The 24,261-nt window shown below is 37.7% G+C and overlaps 1 protein-coding gene across 1 annotated transcript in view; it reads left to right on the top strand.

Annotated features, from left to right (window-relative positions):
• LOC124594906 (intraflagellar transport protein 140 homolog) overlaps positions 1 to 24,261 on the top strand; it is a 263,104-nt gene that overhangs the window by 7,628 nt on the left and 231,215 nt on the right. The window contains exons 2-3 of the mRNA XM_047133380.1: positions 10,100 to 10,327; positions 19,883 to 20,007. Coding sequence (XP_046989336.1) covers positions 10,100 to 10,327; positions 19,883 to 20,007 — 353 coding nt within the window. The remainder of the gene's footprint in view (positions 1 to 10,099; positions 10,328 to 19,882; positions 20,008 to 24,261) is intronic.

Below are 24,261 nucleotides of genomic sequence, written 5' to 3'. Positions count from 1 at the left end.
TCGAAACCAATAACATATGCAATATAAGATTGTTGAGTCACATCTGTTGTGCAGTTCCTTCATTTTACAAAATATGTAATTTGATTTTTTCAGTACTACTTCAAGGTTCTTTTGTGAATCCTCCTCTTGCAGAGTTTCTAAGTGGATGCTGAGATGGAGCTGAAATTCGTCTTTTTTTTATAGTATCTCTGAGCATATTAATGTTGTAGCATATTACTTTCTTATAACTGTTTCTGTCTCTGACTGTGCATTGTACTTGAAGTCAGCTTTTTGCTAGGAAGTGGTCACTTAGCACCCCATCCTGTCTTTACATCCATCACGCAGTTCTTTGCTTTGATGTCAGTTACAATGTGATTTTCCTAATTAACTTATTTACCGTCTGTTGACACACAAGTTGCTTTGTGTATGTCCTTCTGTTGGAAATTAATGTTGATGAATATCATTGTCAGTGTTGCAAAGGTTAAGAACCAGATGCCACTGTCATTGGTGAGTTCATGTAAACTGTGTCTTACAGTTGTTGAAGGAATATGCTTTCTCTTCACACTTTGGCATTCATATCACCCAGTGGGACTTTATATTTATTATTCCAAGTGCTGTTGATTGCTACCTCCAATTCTGCACAGAATTCTTCCTTCACTTGGTTTGCGTGCATTGGTTTGGATGCATGGCTGTCTACAAACGACATTTTACACCTCTTTGTGTCTGCTGTTAATACTGCTGTTCTAGGGGTCACACAAAATCCATTATGCAATTTGTGTCCTGACTATAGCTTCCATAAGAGATCGAATACTTTTCAACATCAAGAGTACCTGTATCCTCCCAGCAAACTTCCTGCAATGCAACTAAATCCATCCTATATCTTTTGATCTCCTTGACTAGACTGATTGAGGAGTGTGTTTTATATAAACTACAAATATTCCATGTTTCAAATTCTATCTCTTGTCGTCTTACTTTTCGTCTATTTTTTCTTATGAAATTCTGAGGCTTCCTTGTAGTCTGTTTACCATTACCAAGTTTTCTATATGGGGTGGTAACCTATTGGCAGGCTTCAACCTGTAGGACCAGAGCTTTTAATTTTGGGGTAACTGTCCCATAGATGAACCACTTTCTCTACAGCTGTTGAGGTTTGTCTTTCCTTTCCTTAAAAATCTAAGTTATAGGGAGTGGGAAGATAGGGTACTGTGAGATACACTTCATCTGGTTCATTGAGTCAATAATGAACAATGTTCTTAGGTAATAAAATTAGTCTGCAAAAAATAATTTAGTTTGTGAATGGTATCTAATACTTTCAATGCAGAAAGGTACGTAAGTCACCCAATTTTGTATAATTTTGTACACAAAATTATTTCATTATTGAGCACTTGTCTATACAGCATCTCTTTCATTTTGTCAGAAAATTAACTAGCATTTTTTGTGTGATTGTTTAATCCTTAATTATTCAACTGGACAATTTTTTGTTGTTCCTGAAAATTTACTTTGAGTGACTTAGGTACCTTTCCACAATGACCCATTGAGTTTGTGTTTAGACTTACAACTTCCATAAAAGACTGAATACTTTTCAACATCAAGTGTACTATTATCCTCCCAGTGAAATTCCTGTAATGCAGCTAAATCTAGTCTGTATCATTTGATCTCCTTAACTAGACTGATTGAGGAATCTGTGTTATATAAACTAAAAATATTACATGTTCCAAACCATATACCTTGTTCTCTCATTTTTTGTATATTTTGTTTTAGGGAGCTCTGAGGCTTCCTTGTAGTCTGTGTACCATTACCAGGTTTTCTGTGATGAGGAAGTAATCCATTGGCAACCCCCAACCCGGAGGACCAGGGCTTTTAATTTTGGGGTAACCTTCCCCTAGATGAATTTCTTTCTCTACAGCTGTAAAGGTTCATCTTCTATTTCCTTAAAAATTTGAAGGATACAGAGTGGGAAGATGGGTACTGTGAGACACACTAGTTCATCGAGTAAGACTTGTATGGCTCGGGAGATCCTGCAGCAGCTATGGTACTGCCAGAACTAGCCCTTAGTGTCATATGAATTAGGAAACCTCTCTCCCACATGGACAGTGTCTCCTTGAGAGGTTCAGAGAATAAATTAATATGAAAACTGAATTTCAAAAAAGCCAAGGAACTCTGGAAAGTTGAGTTTAACAGAGAATAATTTTAAAACTGGGATATCAGCCCATACGGATTAGTTTGTGACCTAACTGGTTGCATCTCAACCAGGAAAAGGCGCCCATTCACGGGCTGACCATATATGCTGCTAACAACAAATCCAACATGGTTTTGTGAGTCTACAGATGTGGAACTGCAAATCACAGGAAGTTGAATAAGGCGAGACAAAAGAGAAAAGACGTACCACTAAAAGAGAACATAATACAAAGACTGACTTTCCGAAATGTAGTCAGAAATGACTGAACAAAACAGCTTTCACTGCATTTTCATTCTAGCGTAGACATAGTCTGCAGTCTTGTATTTAAAATTTTAATGTTCAGTGAAATACTGATTATGGTGCATGCATCCGTCTATTTTATATTGTGTAAATTACAGGCATGATATTGTCGAAGATGATACTATTACAGCTGTTAAATCAGTTGTGTGAGACATGTACTATACATCTCAAATTTTCAAACAATACTAAACTGCATGAAACCATTGGATGAAGGACTCATAGGCCCCTATCAATATGGTTTGTTCCCTGAACAGTTGATTCTTGACCACACATTTACTTTGAGGCAGCCAATAGAAAAATTTTATGAGTTTGATTAAGAATGATATCTTACCTTCATTGATTTTCAGGTACCTTATGACCACTCCATCTTATGGAGAACAGCGGAATTTGACATCTCATCGAAATAAATCTGACGAATTGCAGCTACTCTTAATCAACTTGTCAAGTACAGTTCAGCAACCAGCTATTGCCGCCATTCAATATTTGAAATGGGTTGAGACAAGGAGATCCATTAGCATCAGTACTATTTAACTTGGCCTTGGATGAAGTAAGCAGTGACACTTATTGAATCAGAGAAATGGAGATGATGAGAGCGGACTCAGTCCTGGCATTTGCTGATGATGTTGGGATTCCATGACACCATGGAGCAAGTATGTGCTGATACTTCACAGTTTCTCCACAGTACGAAGAAAGTTGGGCTGGTGGTGAACGATGATCAAAACAAATATCTCTTTGTATCATGTCGTCAATCTCTCCTTCCTTCCATTGTTGTCAATGGTCATATCTTTGAATGAATTTGAGAATTCAAGCACCTGGAATCCATACTGAGTGATAAAAGTGAAACAATGAATAACAAACACTAATTGCACGTTCTTTGCTCTGAACAATTTATTCAAGTCACAACTGATGTCACAGAAGAACAAGATGTATGCATATATGACACTAGTATGGCCTGTACTTTTACATGCTTGTGAAATCTGGGCAACATCAGCAACAACTGAAGAAATAATATGTGCCTTCGAGAGGAAGGCACTTCGACAGATCTATGGACCCATCTACAACACCAGGAAAGTAGAATGAAAGAAGATCTGTATCAGCAATTTGAAAAGCCACACACTAGCCATATATTAGCGCACAAGAGGCTACAGTGTTTTGGCCACATCCCTTGAGCTGATAGATCCCTCCCATACCAAATCCTCCATTCTCAGGCTGGTGTAAAACATCCAAGGGACATCTGAGGACACAATGGAAGGATCGAGTGTTTTCCATCCTTAAATAAATGGACCCATCATCAGTGTAAGATGAAGCTAGCAATGTAGGACTACCATCTGCAGTAGATATCTCCTCTGTTGTAAATGACTGATCTCCTTTAATACAGCGCTTTTCATAACGGGTTCTTTTGTAATTTTTTATAGTGTGCTGCTTTTTCCTCTTTGTAGTTTGGTCATTTCTTTTGTCTTTCTGCTGTAGGCTTTAAAGGACTGCTAATCCACTAGATAATAAAGATGATGACGATGCTTTTTAAATAATGCACTCTCTGAAATGCAATTTTTGAGAAGTTATTCTAAAGTGATGCACTGAACACTGATGTAAACAAATTATTATACTAAAATGTTTTATGTAACTTATTTTCATGTTATTGTTGCTGTTGTGCTGCTTTTCAGTTCAATGACTGGTTTTAATTAGCTCACAATGCAAGTCTGTCCTGTGCAAACCTCTGCGTAGTTATTGCATCCTACATCCATATTAACCTACTTACTGTAGTCAAGACGTGGCCTCCCTCAATAATTTTTGCATGCTACACTTCTCTCCCTTACCAATTTGACTATTCCTTGATGTCTCAGGATGAGTTAAACAGAAAAATAAAAATATTGTTACTGAACATGGCCTGTTACTAGGAAAAAATTCTAAGCAAAAAGTGGATATCACAATTTTAAAATTTTTTTTATTGCAACAGCCAAAAACATTTTTATTCTACTGAGAATTATTTATAAGAGATGTTAGAATAATTGTATCTGTGTGACAATTTGCTCTATGTTAAGTATCACAGAGTCAAATGTCAGTGGTTTTCCACTATGTGACAGTGAATGAATGAAGAGTAGAGATATGAAACTTCTGCTCACCAGCTATAGATGATGACTTTTGTGAAAGTAGTGTCTTTCCCCTCAAGATTTTTTTTGATCAATATAGAGACAACTGTTTGGCCTTGTACATCCAATAATTGCATTTGAGCAACTTGTCATTATGTTTTCCCTTTTTATTTTTACCCCTTCCTTCTGATCATTGGCTGTCAATGTGTAATCGGTTGTACTTAGAAAAATAGTGTAGACAATACTTATCACATTTATTGTGTGACTGGTTTCAGTGGAAAGGCAGACCATCTTTAGACCATGCTCCTATTGTTATGTGGAGATGGATCCACAGAGCAGGAAATGCAGAAGTCTTCAGATGGTGTCAGCTGCAGTGGTTACTGTGAGCAGTTGACAGCATCTGGAGGCTTCTGTAGTTCCTGCTCAGTGGGTCTATATCCACACATCAGCTTTGGAGTACAGTGTGAAGATGGCCTGACTTTAGACTGAAACCAGTCACCAATAAATGTGATTTGTGTGAACTAGACTGTTTTTTGTAAGTACAATTGTGAAAATCGAGCACTGTTTTTTCCAAGATGTTTTTGAAAATATGTCCAATCATTTTTCATTAGTCCTTCCTCTTCATTGTCTCTGCCAGTGTTTGTCTTCTACTTTCTTTGAGACCTACCTCACTTTCTGCTGCTCCTGTGAATAACAGTAACACACTACATTGAAGCATTCTCATAAGATGCATTGTCCAACTGAGTTTTTGCTGTTACATTTTACTCACAAGCTGAATTTTGTGTATCAACCTATTAATTCTTTATTTGGCTGTAATTATTAAATTTTATCTGTCTCATATAATAGGTTGGTTTCAACCTCCATGGCGGTTTTCAGTTAAGATGATGTAGGTGATCCTACAGACAGAGAAAAAGAAAACAAAAATTGCTTCATGTTTTCATTCTTATGGCTTATTTTAAAATTTGGAATCTTGGTTGGTGGGTCTATCCATTCATTTCATGCCCTATCTTTACCAGCACCATACATCAAATACCTCAAGATATCTTGTTTCATTTTTTGTACCATCTGTATTTCAAATACTCCAAATATATCTTTCATCTAGTTTTGCCTCACTTCAATATTTATGTTTTTTGAGTATTTCTTTTACTTTACTCATAAACATTATTGATACTTCTCTCATTCTTAGTATTATATCTTCACCAATTCTTTCTTCTTTGCTCGTAGTACTTGAGTACTTTTGATCTTGTTTATTTTATTTTAGTTCTGTAATTAATATTCACTTTTTTGAGTCCTTGGAGTACACTTTTATTTATGTCTTTTTAGTGTTTATTTTTATTTTATATTCATCTGTTATTGCTGCATGTGTATTTGCTAAAATTCTTTGGAGGTTTCTTTCATGTGGAGCTATCATCTGTAAAGCTAAGTATTTGTATTCTTTCTCTATATTATTTTTGGTTCCTGAGCAGTATTTTTGCACTCATTGTTTCCATTTTCCATGTAAATGTTGATTAAAGATGGAGACATTTACATCCTGGTCCAGTACCTGTAAGAATTCTGTCTTCTTTTCCTGAATTGCATATCTTTGCCACCACTGTTTGTTCTTTGTATTATTCTTCAGTGTCTATTTTGTAACTAAGTCATCTTTAGTATTTCCAAAAGTTTTTTGAGTTAACAGTGTTGAATTCTTTTGTGAGGTCTATACAATTGCCACAGTATACTGCTACATTACTACATTGATTAATTTTTATTTGGTACCATTTGATCATATAGCATGCAGATTGTGTACTTGTAATATAGGTCAGGTCAGCTTAAAATAAGATCTTAAAGCATTTAGCCTACAAAATGCAATATGAAACAACATAGGCCTACTGCAAGTTTTTTTGTACTTTACATCATACAACAATATGTTCAGTTGATACAACACATGCATACAAGTAATAACAGCATTTCTTGCTCGTTACACATATATGCCTCCGCACTATAAAATTGAGGCACCGTGAACCATAAGTGTCTAAAGCACACTGTCATCGATTTTGAGATTGTAGTGTGTATACATGATCCTGACACCTGTTGATCATACAGTGGACCGGCTGTATCTGTGCTGTGTCCTTATATTGGTATAAGTGAACATTTGCGAAAAAATTTCTCACCAATTTATCTGATATTTATTTCCATATGGTCCCAAAGTACAAATTTTCATTGCTGTAGGAGTTCTCACTGAGTACACAGGCACCCTCTTCATAAAAGCTGGAAATTTTTAAAGGAATTCCCCACCACACCCTCACTTTCCAGGATTTCAACATTCAAGTCTGTAAAATGGATACTGAGGATTTCTAAACCTTTAAGAGTTTTGCCAACCTCACCAACAAACTGGAAGTTGATGTTCACAGTAACAATGAACATTTCAGAAATTTTATAATGAAGTTTTCAAGAGGTTGCCCTGAACTGTTGTTTGAAAGTAAAAAAATTCTTCATTGAAGTCTTGGGAGGCCACCATGTTGTTCAAGTCACATCAAGGGAGCCCACAATTAGTCTTTTCTCCACAGCTTGTAGATGTCTTGCAAAATCGTGTGCCCAAAGACATGGTGGAAGACAAATGTCAACTGTGAAAAACAAAGACTTAACAAAACTACTAGATCAAATTTGGAACACAGATTTAACAGTACTACTAGATTTTATGCCTGAAGTGAACAGACAGTTTTATATGACCCCCAAGCCAGATATTGTGCTTAATGAAAATGAGGATATAACAAGGACCATGAAGTGTTGCGACATGTCGTAAGTACATGTGTGGTGCATTTAGTACCTGTTCTTTATGTTCTGATTCTAGTTTCACATTAATTACAAACAATACAACACTCAAAGAGATGTTATTGACCTTAGTGTAAACCTCAAAACTTTGTGAATTAACATTAGTAAAAATCCTAAAGATTAATTAAAATAACATAACATAAAGTGGGTACATTTTAGCTGCAAGCTGCAATTAAGACATTATAGAACAGTTACAAAACCAGAAATAACATACGAAGCTGAAACCATCTTCAAAATGACTAATACAGCAGAAATTGAGAGAATACTCAAGATAGAAAGAAGAATAATTAGGATGTGCATAAATAAACAGTGTCTAGTAAATAATCATTGGAGAATAGCTTCAAATGAAACACTATACAAGAAAATAGATCTGGTAATGAGCACAATCAGAAAGAAACACATCTCATTCTTTGGACATCTTATCTGAGAAGAGAAGTAATAAGAGAATAATAAAAATATTGTGGAAATTTAAGAGCAACTGTAAATGGCTTACAGAAATTAAGGAAGGTACAAGAGAACACAAAATTACAATAAATGATGTAAAAAACAAAGTAGACAAACAAAAATACTGCAAGAAAAATAAACTGGACTTAAAACAAAGCTCAGTAAAAGGAATACAAGAAGAGTGATGTCAAACAAAGAAAGCAAAAAATCTGAAAGAATGAAGAAGTGTTGGGTATGAAAAGTAAAAAATCCGTGATATAATAATAATTCTTTGTATAGTGACTGTTTCATTGAATTTTTGTTGAACTGTGTTGTATTAATGAATAATAATATGTCCTTGTATAAACATTTGTATAATTGACCATAAAATAAATAATAGTATCAAGTACTTCATTTTCATTCTATCAGCTTCTCACACTCACTATTTACCTCTTGCTCCTTTTTCTGCCTTCTAGTATTTGTCTTCACATTTTTGTATTTTTTCAACATCTCTCCCTTTTTTTGTGATTAACATTTATTGTTGCCTGTTTCTGTTTTGTAATTTGTTTTCGGAATTAATTTCTTTCTTTTGCTTTTCTCTGTGTACGACCAGCCAATACTAATTTTTAATATTCTTTTCTGACATGCCTAAACAACTAAGCATAGCTGAAGTCTTCATTACCATTCTGATAATGAGATATTTCCACCAAACTGCCCATATGAAGGTCATCAGGAAATAAAAGATTCTTTTCATAATAATACTGGAATTATAGTTCTTACAGTTCTTTCAGTGCTATTCTTTCACTGACAGAAAAATGTGGTTTAGGCGGTATTGAAGTGATATGGCTGTGGTAATGTGTTCTACATCACGAATAAAATTTCCTTTACTGTGGTTCAAATTTTAAGTCTTTCTAGCTGCTAAATGGTAGGATGGTGAACTTACTTGCCAGAGTGTTTCCTTTCTCTGTATTCTTGTGTTAATTTGTTCCAAATTCAATATTTGATGTACTGCCACATTATAGAATAGAGATTCAACCAAGGATGATATAGAGAGTTCCAAATCAAGCACAAGTATCAGTAAGTTGGGAACAAAGGAGAATGAACTAAAGGTATAGTTTCAGCTGTGCGCCATGCTCTCTTAATGTAAGGCTGAATTACAAAGCACCTGGTCATTTGAAATGACTACTGGGAAAAGAGTGTGTAAGAAACACCTGTGTTTTGATACACAACATGATGAAAATGGTTGAAGAAAGGAAAACAGCTCTTCCTGTAAGGATTAGAATGTCTCCCTTCAGATATCAATATATCAGGTAAAATTTTGCAATGAGTGTATGCAGTTCTAAAACATGGCTAATTGTCTTTTTCTTTTATTAAGTGCATTTTTGACACACATTACATTCATAGATTCTGAACTCAGTTGGTGACAGAAACACAGTTTCAATCTTTGAATTGGAATAACAATGAGATGTGATATGCAGCTGTGTTTTGGCAAGCTTCTGAAAAGGATAGTTGCACTTACCATATAGCAGAGATGCTGAGTCACAGATAGGCATAGCGAAAGGTCTGTCAGAAAGTAAGCTTTCAACCAACAAGGCCTTTATCAGAAATACACAACATACACACTCACTCGCACAAGCACCACATGACCAACATACACACTCACTCACGCAAGCACCACATGGCCACAGTCTCTGGCTGCTGAGGCCAGAGCAGCCAGAGACTATGGTCATGTGTGTGTGAGTTGCACTTGCATTAGGGTGTGTGTGTGTGTGTGTGTGTGTGTGTGTGTGTGTGTGTGTGCGCGCGCGCATGTTTGTGTGCATTTTTGTGTATGTTGTCTATTTCCGATGAAGGCCGTGTTGACAGAAAGCTTACTTTCTGACAGTATTTTTGTATTGCCTATCTGTGACTCAGCATCTCTGGTGTATGGTGAGTAGCAACTATCATATTTTATCCTGGATTTTCCATTGTCTGTTTTGGCATGGATTAGATCACATTTATCTTGTTAGACTTATAGATTTTTTTTTATTTATTTCAACACATGCAACAAACATGTAAACTGTGGAAAACAGTGTAAAGAAAAATATTTTAATGTTGTCCAAGAGAGACAGGAAACATTTCTAATGGCAGACTAATGTTGTTTTAGCCATATAGTTTAACATGAAGTAAGTTGTGGTTGTGACTCATGATGTTTGCACTGCAGTAGGTCTGGATTACTGGTGCTGAACAGGAAAGAGTCTGTGAGTTACCAAAACCTGCTGGAGTAAATACCATTAATTTTACTGAGTATGATGATAACATTGAACTCTTCATTTTCTAGGGTGAAGCATTACCTGATATCAGCTGGCCATCTCATCCAATGGCTCAGGTCACATCTCTTGCTTGGCATCCACTACGTAAAGCACTTGTAATTGGTTGGGAAAATGGAGAGCTTCGTGTGTGGGGTGGTGGTGATCCAGAATTTGTAACAGTTCAGTCACCACATCAGGCACCTGTCACAGTGCTGCAGTGGAGCCATGCAGGGGGACGACTTGTTTCTGCTGATGCGGTCAGTATTATGTTTGAACATTTCTACCAACAAATTATTGAGATACCAGGGGCATGTAGAATCACCAGTTAAGCATAAATTTGGCATTATTCATGTTCACGAAAGACCATTAACTGAATTTTAATTTTTAAATGAAAAATAGAGGCAAGCAAAATATGTTGAAATTTACTGGGGGGATGGTTAAAATCCTCATAGACATGAATATTTGGCCTTTTATCATTTATGTCCAACAGCAACAGATCCTAATCGATTACCATATTGTAAGAAATCCCCTGAGAAACCAATTTTGGTCAGAGAAATTATTGCTGGTATTTGATATTATAGTTACTCTTTACTACAAATGCACCTATCCTCGATCACATACATATTTAGTTTGTAGAGGAGCAAAGGAGGGAGTCATTGAATTGAAAACTTCTGTCATACCACAAAATATTAATGTGTCCTCATGGATGTGTACAAAAATTTATCCAACAGGAGGCAAGGTTCTAAATTTGTTATTTTTGATACAAATGAGTTTGTGAACATGAAAATGTATCATGCCCTCAAGAACAATTGCTACACCCCGAAGATGATGCGCTACAGATGTGAAATTTAACTGACAGGAAGAAGATGCTGTGATATGCAAATGATTAGCTTTTCAGAACATTCACACAAGGTTGGCACCGGTGGCGATACCTACAACGTGCTGACGTGAGGAAAGTTTCCAGCCGATTTCTCATACACAAACATCAGTTGACCAGTGTTGCCTGGTGAAACGTTGTTGTGATGCCTCGTGTAAGGAGGAGAAATGCGTACCATCATGTTTCTGACTTTGATAAAGGTTGGATTGTAGCCTATCGCGATTGCAGTTTATCGTATCGCGACATTGCTGCTCACGTTGGTTGAGATTCAATGACTGTTAGCAGAATATGGAATCGGTGGGTTGAGGAGGGTAATACGGAACGCCATGCTGGATCCCAACGGCTTCGTATCACTAGTAGTCGAGATGACTGGCAGCTTATCCACATGGCTGTAATGGATCGTGCAGCCACGTCTCGATCCCTGAGTCAACAGATGGGGACGTTAATGAGACAACAATCATCTGCACGAACAGTTCGACGACATTTGCAAGAGCATGGACTATCAGCTCAGAGACAATGGCTGCTGTTACCCTTGACGCTACATCACAGGCAGGAGCGCCTGTGATGGTGTATCCAATGACGATCCTGGGTGCATGAATGGCAAAACGTAATTTTTTCGGATGAGCCCAGGTTCTGTGTACAGCATCATGATGGTCGCATCCATGTTTGGTGACATTGCGGCGAACACACATGGGAAGCGTGTATTCGTCATCGCCATACTGGCGTATCACCCAACGTGATGGTATGGGGGTGTCATTGGTTACACGTCTCGGTCACCTCTTGTTCGCACTGTCGGCACTTTGAACAGTGGATGTTACATTTCAGATGTGTTACGACACGTGGCTCTACCCTTCATTCGATCGCTGCGAAACCCTACATTTCAGCAGGATAATGCATGACTGCATGTTGCAGGTCCTGTACGGTCCTTTCTGGATACAGAAAATGTTCGACTGTTGCCCTGGCCAGCACTGTCTCCAGATCTCTCACCAATTGAAAACATCTGGTCAATGGTGGCCGAGCAACTGGCTCATCACAATACGCCAGTCACTACTCTTGATGAACTGTGGTATCGTGTTGAAGCTGCATGGGCAGCTGTACCTGTACACGCCATCCAAGCTCTGTTTGACTCAATGCTCAGGTGTATCAAGGCCGTTATTACGGCCAGAGGTGGTTGTTCTGGGTATTGATTTCTCAGGATCTATGCACCCAAATTGCATGAAAATGTAATCACATGTCAGTTCTCGTATAATATATTTGTCCAATGAATACTCGTTTATCATCTGCATTTCTTCTTAGTGTAGCAATTTTAATGGCCAGTAGTGTACTTTAGAAAATGAATTACATTGAAACCTAATAGGTATGCACATTTCATTAGTACATCTTTTGATATTATTAATGACTACGGATGCCATCTTTTTGAGTTAAAGATCTAAAATTACATCCTCATATGATTAAATGAAGCATATACAACAAGTTGGCAAATAATGCCAGTAAATATGTTTCTATTTATGTATTAGTAATTTTCAGTTTACATTGAAAATTGAAAAACAAAAATATATAGGTAATAAATCAGAATGACAAAAAATATTGCCTTATAAGAACAAAAGTTACCAGCAAGAAATGTCATTCTCTACAGTGGTGAAACAAGAAACCTTAAAAAATCCCTTATATGAGTTTGACTTTCCCCATGAACCATGAACCATGGTGTTGGTGAGGTGACTTGCATGCCTCAGCAATACAGATAGCCATACCGCAAGTGCAACCACAATGGAGGGGTATCTGTTGAGAGGTCAGACAGACATGTGGTTCCTGAAAAGCCTTTTTAGTAGTTGCAGGGAAAAATCTAGATGATTGACTGACCTAGATTGTAAAATCAACCAAAATGGCCTTGCATTGCTGGTACTGCGAACAACTAAAAGCAAGGGGAAACTACAGCCATAATCTTTCATAAGAGCATGCAGCTCTCCAGGGTAGTTAAATGATGATGGTGTCCTCTTGGTTAAAATATTCCGAAGGGAAAATAGTCCCCTGTTCAGATCTACAGGTGGGGAATACTCAGGAGGATGTCATCATCAGGAGAAAAAAAAACTGGCAGTCTACAGATTGCAGCAGGGACAGGGAATATTAGATCCATTAAATGAGCAGGTAGGTTGGAAAATTTAAAGAAGGGAAATGGGTTGGTTGAAGTTAGATGTGGTGGGGATTAGTGAAATTCACTGACAGGAGGGACAGGACTTCTGGCCAGGTGAAAACAGGGCTATAAATACAAAATCAAATAGCTGTAATGCAGGAGTAGATTTAATAATGAATAGGAAAGTAGGCTTGTGGATAGGCTACTGTGAACAGCATAGTGAATGCATTAGTGTAGCCAAGATAGACACGAAGCCCACACCCACCACCCTAGTAAAAGTTTATATGCCAGCTAACTCTGCAGATGATGAAGAGTTTGAAGAAAACTATGACGAGATAAAATAAATTATTCAGATAGTTAAGGGAGGCGAAAATTTAATAGGGATGGGGGACTGGAATTCGATAGTAGGAAGAGAAGGAAAAATAGTAGGTAAATATGGTTTGGGAGATTGGAATGAAAGAGGAAGCCTCCTGGTAGAGTTTTGCACAGAGCATAATTTAATCATCGCGAACACTTGGTTTAAGAATCATAAAAGAAGACTGTGTACAGGGAAGACATGTGGGGACACCAGAACATTTCAGATTGATTATGTAATGGTAAGACAGATTTAGAAACTAGACTTTAAATTGTAAGACATTTCCAGGGGCAGATGTGGACTCTACCCACATTTTAATTGGTTATGAACTGTAGATTAAAACTGAAGAAATTGGAAAAGGGTAGAAAATTAAGGAGATGGGACCTGGATAAGTTGAAAGAACCAGGGGTTGCTGAGAGTTTCAGAGGGAGCGTTAGGCAACAGTTGAGTAAAGCATGAGAAAGGAATACATTAGAAGATGAATGGGTAGCCTTAAGAAATGAAATAATGAAGGCAGCAGAGGATCAGATAGGTAAAAAGACAAGGCCTAGTAGAAAACCTTGGATAGCAGAAGAGATATTGAATTTAACTGATGAAAGGAGGAAACATAAAAATGCAACAAATGAAGCAGGCAAAATGGAGTATAATCATTTAAAAAATCAAACTGGCAGGCAGGGCAAAATGGCTAGAGGACAAATGTAAGTATTTAGAAGAATATTTCACTAGGGGAATGGTAGATACTGTCTACAGGAAAATTAAAGAGGCCGTTGGAGAGAAGAGAAGCAGCTGCATTAATATCAGGAGCTTAGGTAGAAAACCAGTCCTAAGCAAAGAAGTGAAAGCTGAAACTTGGAAGGAATATATACAAAGTAGATTACTTGAAGTTTATATTATAGAAAGGAAAATGGGCATAGATGAAGATGAGATGGGAGATATGATACTGAGAGAAGAATTTGACAGAGCCCAAAAGATCTTAAGTCAAAACAAGGCCCCGGGAGTAGACGATATTCCGTCAGAACTACTGATAGCCTTGGGAGAGCCAGCCATGACAAAACTCTTCCATCTGGTGTGCAAAATATATGAGACAGGCAAAGTACCCTCAGACTTCAAGAAGACTGTAATAATTCCAATACCAAAGAAAGCAGTTGCTGACAAATGTGAAAATTACAAACAATTAGTTTAATAAGTCATGGTTGCAGATTACTTACATGATTCTGTACAGGAGAATGAAAAAACTGATAGAAGCAACATTGGGGAAGATCAGTTTGGATTCCGGAGAAATGTAGGAACACGCGAGGCAATACTATGACTTGTCTTAGATGATAGGTTAAGGAAGGACAAACTGACATTTATAGCATTTGTAAACTTAGATAAAGCGTTTGACATTGTTGACTGGAGTACTCTCTTTGAAATTCTGAAGGTAGCAGGGGTAAAATACAAGGAGCAAAAGTCTACTTATAGCTTGTAGGGAAACCAGACGGCAGTTATAAGGGTTGACAGACATGAAAGGGAAGCAGTGATTGAGAAGGGAGTGAGACAGGGTTGTAGCCTGTACTCGATGTTACTCGATCTGTACATTGAACAGGTAGTGAAGGGAACCAAGGAAAAATTTGGAGTAGGAATTAAAGTACACAAAAACAAATAATAACTTTGAAGTTTGCTGATGACATTGTAATTCTGTCAGAGACAGCAGATGACTTGGAAAAGCAGTTGAACGGAATGGACATTCTCTTGAAAGGAGGATATAAGATGAACAACAAAAGCAAAACAAGGATAATGGAATATAGTCTAATTAAATCAGGTGATGCTGAGGGAATTAGATTAGGAAATGAGACACTTAAAGTAGTAGATGAGTTTTGCTATTTGGGGAGCAAAATAACTGATGATGGTCGAAGTAGGGAGGGTGTAAAATGTAGACTGGCAACAGCAAGGAAAACATTTTTGAAGAAGAGAAATGTATTAACACAGAATGTTGTAGATTAGATGGATAGACCACACAGTTAATGAGGAGCTATTGAATAGGACTGGGGAGAAAAGAAATTTGTGCCACAGTTTGACCAAAAGAAGGGATCAGTTAATAGGACATATTCTGAGGCATCAAGGGATCACTAATTTAATTTTGGTGGGAAATGCTGGGGTAAAAATCATAGAGGGAGGCTACGAGATGATTGCAGCAAGCAGGTTCAGAAGAATGTAGGTGCAGTTGTTATTTGGAGATGAAGAGGCTTGCACAGGATAGAGTAGCATGGAGAGCTGCATCGAACCAGTCTTCGAACTGAAAACCACAACAGCAACATGAGTGTAACTTTGATGCCGTTGATAATACTTTTCTTGTTTGCAAAATGTAGCATCAGATCATGGTACTGGAATTATTGGGTCAATTCCATGCCTTCTGTTTTTTTTAATGTTGGCTGGTGTAATTAAAGTCCAACAAAATGTGTTATGAAAGTGTTGCTTGTGGAAAGTGTAATCCATGGTGAATATGCAGTTAAATGGATGAAGCTTCCAAAGCAACCCTCACTTTAGTTGATAGAACAGTCTCAGCAGTCTGGGATTGAACCAAGGCTATTCTTGTCTCCCAGATTGACATGTTGTGTTACCATGTCTCGGAGTTGCAGAATTAGTAACTGTGTGACTGCATGTTTTTCTGTATCATTCTCCATAGAATCTGAAATTATACTAGCTCCTGTAGTGGACATTTTTTTAACCTTGAAATTTAACATTTTTCTTCTCTTTCCTAATGCAGAAAACTGCTTCTTCTGTTCCCGACTGTTGCTTCTCTTCTGTAACCTACAGCAAAAAATAAACAATTTTACATTTACAGCTTTTACTGGCCATCAAACAGGAACAACAATTGCTGGACCCTTTTAATTGCTGGGCCCTTTTAAGTGGGGGAAATTTAAGTCCCCAAGAAAATAAGTGATGTAGAAGTAATTGACTTGTGAAGTCTGAGTAGTATAAATATTGAAAGGAAATTTTTCTGAGTATGTCACTTGTAGTTGAGCCTTGGTTATAGAGTCATAGTCCTAGTAAAGCAGGATGGCAATGAACTCTGCAGAGTCCAGATAAGCAAAATTAGTCATACTAAAAAGTCCAGTGGCAGTGGTGGCTTAGCATAGCTGTCAATTCATTCTTCAGGTGTGCTGGGTATAGCTGGAACACTCCTCTGTCTGGTAAATGGGGTCTGGGGTCTGGAAGTACTGTTATTGATGTTGCTGGTGGTAATTGCTACATACTGCTGATTCACCTAGTGCTATTGTTAAGTCCTCTTCTGCTGGGGATATGGTGTGGTTGCTTCTGCTATTTCCAAGTCTGGGCATGTGAAAAACTCCTCTGATGCTAGGGCTGATGGGCTGGATTGTGTGCAGCTGTGCTGGTGGGGGGCTGTCATGCTTTTATTGGCAGCAATGGTGATTCTTGACACATGGAAACTCTTCAAGGGTGCATCTGGTTAATTTGTTACCATTATAGCCTTTGGTTTGTAGCTCTGCCATAGCTGTATTCTGAAGCTGACAATGATACCCAGGAACCAACAAGATGCCCATACCCACAAATGAAGACTTGATCTTGTTCTCTGAATGTATATTGGGCTCATGGCTAGAGTTTTCCAGGTATAGGAGGCAAAGTGATGTCCCTGAATGTCTAATGCAAAGCAATTCTGCTGACCTTTTTGTTGATGTTTTAGTACAGTATGTATGTTTTACAGCACAAAAAGTGGAGGTGGCTAAAATTTGAATTGCCCATCGTGTTACACAGAAGCCATTCACATTATAAAATGTACTGCACTGCTCATAAAAGTAGTGGACACCTATAATTTGAGTGCAGTTGAGGTAGTTACATCATAATGATGCTTAGCATGAAGCACACACCCTATAAAAACACAAAAGAAACTCTGCTTCATGTTATTACTAGGATTTTAGACGTGGAAAAGGCACCTGAAAGAGCGAGGTGTAGAGAAGGGAGGAACAACATTAAGAAATACCTGAATATCACAGCATTCAGCGTAGTGACTTTGTAGTCCATTAGCAATAGTTAGGTTGATAAGCAATTCCAGATAGCAGAACTCAGATCAAATGCCACTTTCAACAATTAATTTTTATTTCAGTGTATTGATTTCTTTAATCTATAGGAAACAAAGTTATCTGAACAAACTATTCCTGGTTCTGTGTTTATTTGCTGCAGTAAATGCGGAAGTGCACCCAGCCAGCATACTTTTTATAGCTTTGCTTGTTACAAATCTCTCTATATTTGAAAGCAGTTCTTGAGTCAATGTTTCAGCTGATGGAAATAGGTAGTATTTTACAAGATGATCTTTTCACTGTAAAAGAAATTGTTGCCCACTTGAAAGTTGTATATGAAAGTGAAGATTTATTTGTGACAGAGATTAATAACCGCCAGCCACTGTTGCAGTAGTTGATCATCCTCTGGTCTTCCTGCATTTAGCTACATTATTATGATATTGTAGCTTCCCTATAGATAACACCATCATCCGCAAACAGCCTCATAAATTCAGTTATATGGTATTTCATTTTTTCCTGTTACATGTAATATACCTTTTTCTACCTTGTTTGAGCTGTGTGGTATGCTTTCAGCTTCATTATCAGTAAATGAAGAACTGAAAATTCATCATTCCTGCAGTATTGGTAGGTAGACTGAGTCAAGTATGCCAATTGACTGAAGTCGAGCAAATTGGAAAAACCAGTTGATGATGCATTATTTCTTCTACAGCAATATGTATGAGTAATTCAGTAAAGTAGTCTTCACCATTAGAGAATGGTAATATTATGCTGTGTCACTCACTTTATTATTATTAGCTATAGCACATAAGTACAGCTGAGTAACATAGATGTAACCTGAGTTTTCCGGCCCGTTATTGGTAGGGCACTTTAGGTCTCATAGAAATCGCTTGAACTCTGAATGCAAACTATTTTTTAATTGAATTTTTGTCCTCAGGATGCATGTTTACCTATTAGCCTAATGTCTGTTAAGTTGCCTACATTTTACCAGGAAAAGTGCCTGGCATCTTCAAAGGTTAATGTTACATTGCTTCTAGCTTTGATTAGTAGACTGATTCTTTTGCCACAGATGAATTTTGCCAAAGATGGATTGTGTGAACACAAACTCTCATAACAGCATCAGCATGCTAAGAGAAGCTAATAATTACAGTAGCTCACTATCCTGCAGTGAATCTGCTCACTGGTCACAGGTACAAACAAAATCTTATGCAATGTAAATAACACTCATTGGCTTACCTTAAAAATATTCTGTGTTAACTGCTTCTTTAGTTGTTGTTAAAACCTAAATATAATAACTGTAGAATCATAAATCTTATTGTAATTGTCAGGGAACAGATAATTTTAGTTTAATTTAATTGTATTTTTACCATAATCATTGTCTTATCATCATTATTATTATTAATATTGTTATTATTATTGTAAAACAAACTGCTTATCAAAATAGCTTGTGCTTCCAATATAAATGTTATGATATTAGGCAAAGATAACTGTAACAAATATTTGTGACAGGTTCAATCTCTGTACGAGGCTGAAAAAGAAAGAAGGAAGATTTATGATTTAATGCCCCGTTGAGAGTGAGGTCGTTACATTAGATGTGGAGCACAAGTTTCAATTAAAGATGGCTGGGGAAAGATATCATATATGCCCTTTCATAGAAACTATTCTGACATTTGCTGTAAGCATTTCAGAAAAATCACAGAAAACTTAAATCCGGATGATGGGGCAGAGACTGAACTACCATCCCTCTGAATACAAGACCAGTGTCTCACCACTGCACCACCCTGCATGGTCTATGCCAGACTGGGGCTCAAACCAGGTCACTAGCCATTCACAGAAACTGGCCGCAAAAGGCATAGATTTGAGTGAGAGTGAGAGTGAGGTCGTTACATTAGATGTGGAGCACAAGTTTCAATTAAAGATGGCTGGGGAAAGATATCATATATGCCCTTTCAAAGAAACTGTTCTGACATTTGCTGTAAGCATTTCAGAAAAATCACAGAAAACTTAAATCTGGATGATGGGGCAGAGACTGAACTACCATCCCTCTGAATACAAGACCAGTGTCTCACCACTGCACCACCCTTTCAAAGAAACTATTCTGACATTTGCTGTAAGCATTTCAGAAAAACCGCAGAAAACTTAAACCTGGATGATGGGGCAGAGACTGAACTACCATCCCTCTGAATACAAGACCAGTGTCTCACCACTGCACCACCCTGCATGAGTCTGCAGTTCCAGTCTGACACACAGTTTTAATTTTTTCACAAATATTAATTGCTATGACACTTTATTAATGGCTAAAAGTATGTCACTCATGATAATTGTTACTGTTATTTCTATTCGCGAAGAAAAATTTAATTGAGTATTTAATATCTGCAAAGCCTTGATTCGATGTGTGTTTTACTATTTTCACCGGTAACTTTTTTTGCTCAGGCTGGTGCGTTATTGGGCTGGAAAATGGACTCACGAGGCCAGTTGCTGTCTGTTTTCCATGTAGAAATGCGAGAACCTTTGGGCCATGTCACTTTTCGGCGTCCAGCCCCAGGTGTTGACATCACGTATGTACCAAACTCTGCAGACTTTACCTTCACTTGGTTCTGTAAGTCTTCAAAAAGTAAAACTATAAGCACATATAAAGCCCATTTTAAAAATATGAAACTTATAATGTTAAAAGTTCATGCTTTTCTAGTTAATGACATCTCCTCATACAATCTAGAATTCTGTTTGTGAAATTAATGGAATTAAACTACTATTCTGCATGTGATTTGAGTTGTTTCCTCTGTTGGATGGTATGTAACCAGAATTGGTGTATTGCACTTCCTCATCCAAAATATATACTGTAAATGATTTTCAGAAAGTGGTTGATTAAATTATGACTATACATATATGGAAAATTAGAACTGAATGTTCTGAAGAGCCACACTCACAGGGTGTTTCATATAAAACTATTGCATTTTGTAATATATAGATTGACATTTATATATTACATGTAATCATTGTGGCAGCATATTTCTGACATGTTTCATGTGTATAAGAAAAAAAGGAAGAAAGTAGTGAGTCTGCTTCAGAGAGTGAAGGGTCTTTATCAGACTTACAGTAATTAAACTGTCATTGGATGCACTTCCTCAAGCAAAGGCCTATAATTATTCTGTGTCTTGTATTCACCGTCTATTGTTGAAATGCCTTCTGCCTAATCCTTGTATCCTTTTTTAAATCAGTTGAGGATATTTGTCTGTGTTGATAGCCACATTATCTTCTTCTTTTGGCAACTAATTTTGTGTTGCTCCATTTTAGGAAGTCACTCATGTTTCAGGACAATACTTTAGCAAGCAGTAATGTTATCTTACTCATAAATTTTGTTTGTGATGCAAACATGGTATACTGTTTTATTAGAAAAATGTAACTTGCTTTTAAGATGACAATTCACAAAAGACACTTGAAATTAGTTTAGGGGTAGTGTTCCATCATATCAGTTCTATGTAAAGATTCTTTTAGGAACGAGAGTGAGTGTGTATAAGTATGGTATAGTTCATTACTACATCAGTAAAGTAATATGAGAAACAATTGATATATTGACATGGAAAGTTCGTAAGACGAGTTACATTTTACAAGAGAAGGAAAAATATTTGTGAGCATGTTAAAAAGGTGTTTTGTGTGTATAAACTTGTAACAAGCCATACAAAACTCATACGCAACACTATAACTCAAGTAATACGAGCTAAACAAGTTCATCATATCAACAGCAGAAACTTTAATGAAATAGACAAGTTGTACATGCACTTTCTAATTTGAAACATGTAGTTCTTTGCAAAATGAATGATATTTTTCATTAATAAAATAAGGGAAAGGCAACCGCTTACTTATAGTGGATTGATGTGTGGAACACAGAAACACATAACAGTAAACAGCATTCACTCTATGTTTCGGGCACTAGCTCTTTTTCTAGCAATAGTACACCAAAAGTCATACTCTTATGGCCATGGCAAGACTAATTATTGATACTTGATTACTGAAAGCAGTTGCCTGAGCTGATGAAGGTGAGGAGGATGTAGGGAAGGACCTAATATGGGGGTAGCAGGAAAGAGGCAGGTCTTTGGACAGATGACTCTGCAGCCACACAAGATGAAAGGAGTACAGAGGGTACAACAAAAAGAGATGTAAGGAGAGGGAGGAAGGGGGGGGGGGCTGTTGGGATAAAAATGGTGACAAGGGAAAAATGAGAGAAAGCTGAAGATGAAGAGGGAGAAAGGGAGAGGGGTTGAAAACATGGGAGAGGAGAGGGAGAGGGGGGGGGGGGGGCAGGCAGACAGACAGACAAAGGGAAAATGCCTGCTTGGAAAGGGGAGAGGGAGAGGAAGAGGGAAGAGTGGTGGAAAGAACACAGTGTATGATCTGGCTGGAGGAGGAGTGGTGTGGACAGAAGAGAGAAGGGAAAAGGCAAAGTGGGGCGGTTAGAACAGAGTAGCAGAAATTTAGGCCAGGAGGATTGCAAGAGCAAACAATTTGTTGGAGAAAGAATTCCTGTCTGCCTAGTTCAGAGAAACTTGTGCTGGAATGATGTATCCAAATGGCTCTTGTAGTGAAGCAACTTTGGTAGTCATTTGTGTTGTGTTGTGCAGCATTTTCAGCAACTGGGTCATCAGGTTTGTAGTTTGCTACAGTTTGGCAGCAACCATTCATACGAGTAGACAGTTGGTTACGTATAATGCCCGCATAGAACGCTGTACAGTGATTGCAGCATATCTGATATATAATCGGGCTACTTTCACATATGGCCCTGCCTTTTATTGGGTAGGAAATGGCTGTGACTGGACAGTGGGATGAGGTGGTGAGTGCGTATATGGGACAGATCTTGCACCAGAGCCAAGCACGAGGAAACAACCCATGGATGGTGCCATGCAGGTATCCATGACAGTACCATGAATTTGTTTGTAGATCTGGCCTTCAGAAGTGAAATAAGCAAATGACCCAGTCACATTCATTTCCTACCTTATTCTGTTTCCTTTAATAACCACATATCAGTAAATAGTCTTGCCTTGGCCATGGGAGTGTGCATTTGGTATCTGTGTGGTTGTGTGTACGAATGTGTCTTCTACTGCTAGAAAAGGAGCTAGTGCTCAAAAGCTAGTGTGAATGTTGTTATGTGTTTCTGTGCTCTACACATTGATCTGCTATAGGCAATTGGTTGCCTTTCTCTTATTATATTATTGCTCCATTATTGTTATATGTGTCATTAAGAAATTCAAAAATATTTCTTTTTAGGTTCACTAATTGATGTTCTTGTCTTGAGAGGTGGACGATGACTCATTTTAATGACAAGTGTCCAAGGAATGCCCTCTCTTTGTAATCTCCTATGTTTTCAGGTTGCTGAATGTAAAGAATACCTTTATGAACATAAAGTGATATTTTAATATCCTGACAAAGAGAAGGTGCACATTTTCAAAGTGGTTGTATTCAGGTATTGGTTACTTGCCCTTGTCACATTTTGGAAATTTTTGGACGCCATGGAAACAACAGTGGATGATTGTACCAAGACTCTAATACTTGAGCTAACACCACATGGAGAGCTGCATAGAGTTAAATATTTTGTGTAACACCTTAGAGGCTTCACCATGCCAATTACATGGTTCATTGTTATGTTGTCTTCCAAGAAACTGATTTTCAATTTTTATATGATTTACATGCTTTCTCCTGTCAACACCACAGTTGTAAAAGAAAGTTTATTTCATCGAAGTATGTTCCATCTTTGCAACTATACGAAAGACAGTTGGGTTTTTGCCATACACGTTTTGCTTCTTTTAGTTATGAAACATATACAGTGACCTGTAATACATTTCTGTTTTTGCGTATATAATAAATGCATTATATAGTAGTTACAAGCATGTTACCATGTTATGTTTTCTCCTGTTTTTATCTTGTTTTTTAGGACAAAAAAAAGAGAAAAATATGAAAAAATGTAACATAGTAACATACTTGTAACTACTATATGATACGTTTATTATATATACCCTGATCAGCCAGAATATTATAACCACCTACGTAAGTGCCAGTATGTCCACCTTTGGCATGGAGAACAGCGGCAAACTGTTGTGGCACGGAAGCAATGAGGGCTTGGTAGGTCACCAGAGGGAGTTGGCACCACATCTGCACACACAAGTCATCTAATTCTTGTACTTTCCTTGAAGAGGAGTGATGAGCTCTGATGTCACATTTGATCATATACCAGATGTGTTCGATCAGTTTCAGATCTGGTGAGTTGAAGGCCCAGCACATCAAATGGAACTTGCCAGTGTATTCCTCAAATCACTCCACCACACTCCTGGCCTTGTGACATGGCACATTATCCCATTGAAAAATGCCACTGCCATTGGGAAATATATTAGTCATGAAGGGCTGTACATGATCTTCAACCAGTGTGTGATACTCCTTGGCTGTCATGGTGCTTTGCACGAGCTCCAGTGGGCCCATGGATGCCCATGTGAGTGTTCCCCAGAACATAATGGAGGCACTGCCAGCTTGTCTCCGTCATGCAGTACATGGGTCCAGGAGCTGTTACCCTGGAAGACAACGCATTTGCACCCTCCCATCGCCATGATGAAGAAGGTATTGGGATTCATCAGACCATGCAATGCTCTGCCATTGCACTTATGTCCAGTGCCAATGGTCACTTGCCCATTTCAGTTACAGTTGCTGATGTCGTGATGTTAACATTGGTACATGCATCGAGTGTCAGCTGTGGAGGCCCAGTGTAAGGAGTGTTCAATGCACTGTCTGTTCAGACACACTTTTACTATGCCCAACATTAAAGTCTG

This window comes from Schistocerca americana, chromosome 2 (genome assembly GCF_021461395.2).
Source record: "Schistocerca americana isolate TAMUIC-IGC-003095 chromosome 2, iqSchAmer2.1, whole genome shotgun sequence".
NCBI classification, from domain to species: Eukaryota; Metazoa; Arthropoda; class Insecta; order Orthoptera; family Acrididae; genus Schistocerca; species Schistocerca americana.
Note: the sequence above shows the minus strand (reverse complement) of the source record. Positions and strands in the feature narration are given on the sequence as shown.